Below are 7,889 nucleotides of genomic sequence, written 5' to 3'. Positions count from 1 at the left end.
GTTGACAATGGGAGTAAGTGTTTGGAAGAAATATTTGATGAAGGGAATACCATATTGAATACGCTTGATTCCCATTCTTTGATTAGTATTTATGATAATTATTCAGTATCCACACATCCCTTGGTGAGTAATATGGCCTGTTATATCTTGAAAGAGAGTCCCACGAATGTTCCTCATGAATCAAGGAAACATTCAGGAGCTGAGGAAGAGACTGAGGTAATATAAATAAATTTACTTATAGGAAAAGTCATTTGATTTGTTCTTTTGTTATGTAAAACGGTTGAGGAAATGAAACTTGAGGTTTTTATCCCATTCAACTCAATCGAACAGTTTATAAAGATGAAAGCAGTTATAACTGACTAACAAACATATTTCTAACTAACTTCTAACTAACTTTTAGCTCATGCAATTGGAGCTGGAGATTGGGAGAGCAAGAAAGCAGGTGAACCAAAACTAATTAACAATTAATTTACCATCTTTACTTGTTATTTATATTGTGATTTATAATTATGTTATGCTCTTTCAATTGTCAATTCTAAGCATATATTAAAATCTCTACTTTAGTTGCAGGGTATTTGTACAGGAAGTGCATTAGATAGCAGTTCTATGGGATCATCTGAAACAATAAACCCAGGTTTGTGATTCATGATATCAATTTCAAGCTTTCTTTATTTTTTTTTATTCTTGTTACATATTTCTTAGTGATCTTTGTGTTTTGTTAACCAGGGATTGTCGCGTTTGAAATTGAATATGAAAATTGGGTTGACGAGAACCATAGGCTGAACGAAGAACTCAGAAACGCACTTCAAACTAATGCGTCCGAAGTGCAGCTCCGTCTAGTTGTTCAGAGTGACTTGAATCATTACTTGGATCTTTTCAGAATAAAAACTGATGCTGCAAAGGCTGATCCTCTCTATTTAATCTCCGGTGTGTGGAAACCATCCGTAGAGCGCCTTTTCCTGTGGTTCGGAGGATCTCCCCCATCACAACTTCTAAATGTACAAATCTGATCTTAATAGCGAATTAGATTAAAAAATTGGTACTGTCAAAACCTCCACACTAATCATTATTAGATTTTTTTTTTCCTATAGCTCATTGCGCCACAACTCGAGCCTTTAACTGAAGAACAAATTTTGAACATTAAAAAACTTCATCTGTGCTCTCAGCAAGCCGAAGATGCTCTTTCACAAGGACTCGATAAACTCCTGCAGAGTCTGGTCCAAGACATGGCACTTGATCCATTAAATGCAGAAAATCATGGAATTCGGATGGCTATTGTTATAGATAAATTTGAGGGACTAGACGGTTTTGTAATCCAGGTAATGTAACACCAAGAAATTTGAATCAACTAGGAATTTTCTAATGCCACTCTTTTATCCTAAGTCCTGGTTTTCAAATTATAACTAGACCCTTCCTCATTATTTTGGGATGACACAGTTTCATCATTACATTATTCAATTTAATACCTTGTGAATGATTTGTGCTGTCCACAGGCAGATCATCTCAGGCAGCAAACTCTGATACACATGTCACGCATCCTGTCTACACACCAAGCTGCTCGGGGCTTGATTGCTCTTGGGGAATACTTTCATCGTCGTCGTACTCTTTGTTCTCTTTGGACTTCTCGTCCATGCGATTCCATGATATCACCCTGGATTAATCCTTAGAGGAAATGGTGGACACCTGCAGCTTCTGATGCTTAAACTTCAACTTAACGGAATAGATGTTCAAATTTTGGTTGAATATATATGTTATGTGTATAAACGAAATTTAATGCTGTGTAGGAGCAAGAGGCAATATTATATGATTTTAGAATATGCTTGTACGTACTATATATTGAATTGAAAGGAGATCATCTTCTCTTTAGTATCTTTTGAATTGAAAGGAGTAGCATTTTTACTTTATTTGAAAATTTGAGTTTTATTGTGAATGAAGAGGGACAAAAATCATTTCAATTCAAATGGGACACTGTGACTGGTAGACAGGATCAGATGATGTTATACAAATTATTGGTTGATTTCATAATTGTATCCGAAACAAAATTATATAAAATAGAAAATGCAACACAAATGACCAATAGCCGCGGTCACGTCGCAATACCACCACCATCGACCTCACACTGCAACGATTTATTTTGTTTTAAATAAACTCTTCTCTAGTTTTGTGAAATTCATTACGATTGTCATCTTCTTCTGATCATCTAACCCAGTGACTTAAACAAAACCAGAGATGAAAAATTGAATAAAACCTGTCATTATATATTTATTTAGTCAAAATTGCATGCCTTGCATATTGGGACATAGAGTAATTGGAACAAACCAAATTAGAACAAAACAATCTAAACAAAAGGGTCATATATATTTACCCAAATCAGAACAAACCAAATCTTCAGGAACATTTAAAACTAACAATAGCATCCATTTTCTTATTGAGACATTTTCTCAAACACTTTGTGAGTGATCAATTTCACAATTAAAAAATCAAATACAAAACCATATATAAATAAGACAGATTCAATAAAATCTAAATACTCTTGTTGATGTAAACACAAAATCATTGGTTTTCTTATTAATTCTTATTTTTAAACCCTAAAATCAAATGACCATAACTAACATATCATTGGTTTTCTTATTTGGGAAATTTCCTCAAACACATTGTGAGTTCAGATGAAATGCAATCAATTTTGTTAATCTAAACACAAAAATAAGACAAATTCAACACCAATTCAAAACCATATAACCAAAACAACAAAATTTGCATTTCATCGATAATCATGAAACAATTTAAGATATTAATAATGATTATCATTATCATCAAGGTAGTAAAAGTGTTGAGACTGAGATAAAATACAAAGTGAATCAATAACACAAATTCAAAAAGCTTCACCTGAGTTGTAGAGGATCCATTCACTTGGAGCTGCCTCCTTTTTTCAGTCTTACGGTTCTGACAAACAAAAATTGCAAAGAATAAATATCAGATCCAAGGTTTCCAAGGTTTTCAAGTAAGAGAAAGTAATACAGTAGGTACCTGATGCGGCGATATGGCAAGCGGCGGAAGCAACTGATGCTACGGCGACATAGGAGTTCAAATTTTTTTAGAGAGAGAGAGATGTGAAATAGTGAAGAAAGAAGAGAATAAAGAGTAAATAGAGAGTAAGGAGGGAAATGTGAGAAATTCAAATTTCAAATTGAAGAAAGGATTGAAGTGAGGAAGAAAAGGGGAGAGGGATTCAGAAGAAGAAAAGTATGAGGAGTACGTGTTCTTCTGTTTCTGTAAAAATTGTCATGTGGGCCTATCTTACTTTGGGCCATTTTTTAAAAAGAGTTTTGTTTGTTTTTACAAAAGAAGGTTGCTTTTTTGACAAGGAATACTTCCAATTGACACATGGAAATGACTATATTGCCCCTGGCGGTAGTTAACTGCCGCTGGAAAACACGCTGGCTGTTAACTGCCGCTGGCACCCAGCGGTTGTTAACTACCGCTCCAGTGTTTCCCCCCAAAACCAGCAAACCCCTACCTTCTATTCACTTATCAGCTTCTTTCTCACCATTACCAACCTCAAAAAAATCCCATTTCAAAAATGTTGTGTTAAAATCATGCCTCCAAATCATTGCTGATCGAATGCTAAGACGTTTCTGCACACAAAATGCATCAAAGAACAGGTATTACAACGTTAAAATTCATTACATTTGATGCATTTTTTTGGTTTTTTTTTTGCATGGGAACGCGTTGTAGCGGCAGTTAACTACCGCTGGGAGTGAGCGGCTGTTAACTGCCGCTGGAGACTTAGAAATTTTTTCAAAACATTTCCTGCAATAGCTACTGTGAAAACATTGTTTTTCCAAAAAAATTTTCTTTTGTTTTTTTTGTTTGTTTATGTTAATATATGATATTAGATAGATGTTTATTAATTAGTTTAGTAATTGTATGTTGTTTATTTATAGATAATGTTAAGAAAAAGCAATTGTATGTTGTTTATTCCTTGTCAAATAAGCAACTTTTTTGTTGTTTATTTATAGATAATGTCGATTCCATTAAGGTTGAAGCTCCCGCTAAGTTTGAAGTCTCCGTTAAAGTTGAGGCTTCAAGCGTCAATTCCGATGTGGACACGGCTCATTTCTTTTCAACCCAAAACACATGGAAAGATAAAAACGAATTGCTCGGTTGGGTCCGTCGACAAGCAAATAGGGCTGGATTTACGGTTATCATTAGGAGATCTTGTGAAGGAAGAAATGCTATGTTGGAGTTGGTTTGTGAACGGAGCGGCGAGCACAAAGTACCGAAGACAAAAGTGAAGAATGAAACAATTGGATCAAGAAAGTGTGGGTGTTTGTTCAAGGTGCGTGGATATGTCGTTAGGGAAGACAATGCTTGGAAATTGGCCATTCTTAATGGCGTTCACAACCATGAGATGGTTCCGTATGTAGCAGGGCACCTTATTGCCGGAAGATTAACGGAGGACGACAAGAAGCTTGTACATGACTTGACCGATTCTTCGGTGAAACCAAAAAATATTTTGACAAACTTGAGGAATAAAAGGAAAGAGTCCATGACAAATATCAAGCAAGTCTACAATGAACGTCATAAATTCAAAAAGGCAAAAAGGGGTGACTTGACGGAGATGCAATATCTAATCACAAAGTTGGAAGAGAATGGATATGTTTATTACGTAAGAGAAAAAAAAGGAGAGTCAAACCGTTCAAGACATATTTTGGACTCATCCAACTTCGGTAAAATTGTTTAACACTTTTCCTACTGTTTTGATAATGGATTCCATGTACAAAACCAACTTGTATAGGATGCCATTGTTTGAAATAGTTGGAGTCACCTCAACCTATTTGACATATTCGGTTGGTTTTGCATTTATGACTAGGGAGAAGGAGGATAACTTTAATTGGGCTTTGCAAATGTTGCTTAAACTTCTTGGACCAAATAGCGATATGCCTAAGGTGGTCGTGACCGACAGGGACACGGATATGATGAATGCCGTAAACAATGTTCTCCCTGGTAGTAGTGCAATACTTTGTCATTTCCATGTTGGCAAAAATGTTAGATCAAGAATCATCACTGATTGCAAATTTAAACAAAACGTTGTTGTGGTGGATGGCCAAAAGAAGATTGTCGACGAGGAGAAGCATAGTAAGTTGGTTGATACCATATTTGATGCATGGGAAAAATTGGTTGAATCTCCTACTCAAGAGTTATATGCGGGTAATCTAGTGGAATTCCAAGATGCTTGTAAGGATCATCCAAACTTTCTTCACTATGTTCAAGAAACCATTTTGAAGCCTTTCAAGAACAAGCTAGTGAGGGCATGGACGGACCTTGTGTTACATCTTGGGTGTAGGACCACGAATAGAGTTGAAGGACATGGTGTGGTGAAGGAATATTTGTCCACCTCCAAGGGTGATTTGGGTACTTGTTGGCATAAAATTGATGACATGTTGGCAAACCAATTTGGGGAGATACAATCATCGTTTGGTAGGAGCGTTACAGTCTTGGAACATCGATACAAAGATGTCACTTTGTACTCCGGGTTGGGTGGTCACGTGTCTAGACAAGCCATGAATTTTATTTTTGTGGAGGATGAGCGTGCTAGGAGAACCTTGTGCATTGAGAAGAAAACTTGTGGTTGTGTTCAAAGGACGTTGTATGGCCTACCTTGTGCATGCTTCATTGCTATGAAAATCCGTCACAACATGCCCATTCGATTGGATGAGATACACCCGCATTGGCATAAGTTGTACATGGGTGAAGAACAAAGTAATGAAGATTTGTTTTCGGTCGCGGAGGAGTGGCATGGTATCCAATAACGTCTCCAAAGAGTTCCGTTCCAAATGAAACTAGAAATCAAAGAGGCTTTGCGGTTGTTAGCGTTTCCGGAGACCACAATATTGTCACCACCTCCAAGAAAGGTGGCAACCAAAGGAGCTCCCAAAAAAATCAAAACCATACGTGGTAGGATCCCATCTACGTGGGAGACTATTGATTCTCAACATCCGGAAAGCCAATCTTCACCACGGAAAAAATCTTCACAAAATAAAAGGAAAGGTGCTCGCATTGGCATTTCTCCGGTTCTGGTTCCTAAGCCTAGCTTGGTTTCAACAAGTTATGATCCATCCAATCCTATGTATTACTTGCCAAAATTCATGATACCATACATTGAGAGAGTTGTGGATGTTATTGGTGACGGTCATTGTGGGTTTAGGGCTATAGCGGAAGCCTTGGGTTTGACGCAAGAAAGTCATGTTATGGTGCGGAGAGCACTTATTCAAGAGTTGAAAGAGCATAGGAGCAAATACATTGAGGTGTATGCGAGCGAGAATCGTTACAACTACATCTTGGATGGATTGTATCCTCCCAAAAATCCTAGTAGCTTTGGACCTCCCGACAAATGGTTGACATTGCCGGATATGGGACACATCGTTGCATCATGTTACAATAGGCCGGTGTTAGAGATGACTACATGGAAAGACTACATTTCCGAGACTTTTTTCCCACTTAGAGGACGGCCTCCGGTTAACCCGAAAAGCAACATGATTTGCCTTGGTCTAATCCCAGATCATTTTATCCTTCTTTCATTAAAAGATGGTTGCCCACTACCTCCAACATGCACGGAGTGGAGAAATCACAGGAGCGAAGAGGCGGCAACATGAGAGGATGAATTTTTGGATCAACAGGATCGTTTCCAAACACTCATGGACATTGAGCTCAAAGAGAGACCGGTTCCACCAAAGGAGCCACAAATGAAGACAATCCAATTATGTGTGATGACACTCCGGTTAAAGCAAACACCGAATTTGAAGATGTTCTGGAACATTTAGATGATTTGCTTTTATTAGATGAAATGTGACACTTTTTGGTCGGTGTTAATCCGTTTTTTGGTTGATACGCGCCGACGTATTTTTTTGGATATATAATGTAATGACCAATTTTTTGGGTGATATAATGTAACTAACCTCTAACTATTTATATGTATATCAATATATTTGAGTTTCACATTTATTAGTAATTAATGTACATTACGTGTAATGTTTTGCATAATGTGGAAAATTTGATGAATTTCAAACAATTGTTAAACGTTAACGCATTATCGGTTTGATGTAATGTAACCGAATAATTGATAAACTATGAAATGTTGATGTTTGTGATGGCTGGATGTTGTTGTTTTGGTTTGATTTCCTCCAGAATTGCCGTTTGAAATTACAGGTTAAACAGGACACATTTCCTGGGCAAAACCACTTACAGACTGCACTGGTTCTGTAACTGGTGTGAGCGGTAGTTAACAACCGCTGGGTACCAGTAGCAGTTAACAACCGCTGGGGGTATTTTGGTCATTTCCATGTGTCAATATGAAGTATTCTATGTCAGAAAAGCAACTCTCTTTGCAAAGTAGGTCAGAAATTTATATTTCATGGAGGGAAGTTTAGCAATTCAAATTTTGATGGTTAAAAATAATTTTCGATTATTTAAAAAATGTGAAAAATTGTGGATATCATGTTTTTCTGATCCAACTTACTAAATTTGATGATAAAATGAGCTTTTAAAAATTGATGATTTGGCATTGGATTCTTAGAATTTTGACACATAGGATTGGAGGTCTAAAAATTGTTCCCCCTTTGTATATTATTAAGATTAAGATTAAGATTAAGAATTTAGAGGGATACAAATTGGAAGGAAGCATTTCAAGAGTCTATAACTAAAAGTTGGTATATTTAAGCGAATGATCTTCGCTTCGTGGGATCAACGAAAACCACCATCTCGCTAAAAACATATCTAAACTCTAACTGAAAGTTGGAATATTTAGAGTGACTAAAAACATATTTAAGCATATATTTTAATACATGCTAGAACTATATATAAACTCATGTCAATAAAAATGGAACTAT

At 36.5% G+C, this 7,889-nt stretch overlaps 1 protein-coding gene, 1 long non-coding RNA gene and 1 pseudogene across 2 annotated transcripts; 2 read left to right on the top strand and 1 right to left on the bottom strand.

Annotated features, from left to right (window-relative positions):
* Positions 1–490: 490 nt before the first annotated feature.
* Positions 491–1,912, top strand: LOC146904762 (transcription factor TGA7-like). Its single transcript, XM_085727305.1, has 4 exons — positions 491–634; positions 727–998; positions 1,092–1,319; positions 1,494–1,912. The coding sequence occupies exons 1-4, from the start codon at positions 607–609 to the stop codon at positions 1,665–1,667; spliced, it is 702 nt and encodes a 233-aa protein (XP_085583431.1). The 5' UTR covers positions 491–606; the 3' UTR covers positions 1,668–1,912.
* LOC146904761 (uncharacterized) lies at positions 664–3,288 on the bottom strand. The gene is made up of 3 exons (XR_015019558.1): positions 3,028–3,288; positions 2,887–2,943; positions 664–1,692 (listed from the first exon to the last, which is right to left on the bottom strand). It is a non-coding gene; the product is annotated as an uncharacterized LOC146904761 (long non-coding RNA).
* Positions 3,289–3,646: 358 nt separating this feature from the next.
* On the top strand, positions 3,647–6,698 carry LOC146904760 (uncharacterized; annotated as a pseudogene).
* The last annotated feature ends 1,191 nt before the right edge of the window (positions 6,699–7,889 follow it).

The sequence above is a fragment of the Medicago sativa genome, chromosome 7 (genome assembly GCF_051527215.1).
Source record: "Medicago sativa cultivar Bolivia chromosome 7, Bolivia_mono, whole genome shotgun sequence".
In the NCBI taxonomy this organism is placed as follows: Eukaryota; Viridiplantae; Streptophyta; class Magnoliopsida; order Fabales; family Fabaceae; genus Medicago; species Medicago sativa.
The sequence above is the reverse complement of the archived record's forward strand: the minus strand, read 5'-3'. Positions and strand labels throughout refer to the sequence as shown.

Excerpts from the sequence above, each read along its gene's own strand:
- LOC146904762 (XM_085727305.1), top strand. The coding sequence starts at position 607 with ATGGGATCATCTGAAACAATAAACCCAG. Across the intron at positions 635-726 it reads ATCTGAAACAATAAACCCAG|GGATTGTCGCGTTTGAAATT; the intron begins GTTTGTGATTCA and ends TTTGTTAACCAG. Across the intron at positions 1,320-1,493 it reads TAGACGGTTTTGTAATCCAG|GCAGATCATCTCAGGCAGCA; the intron begins GTAATGTAACAC and ends TGCTGTCCACAG.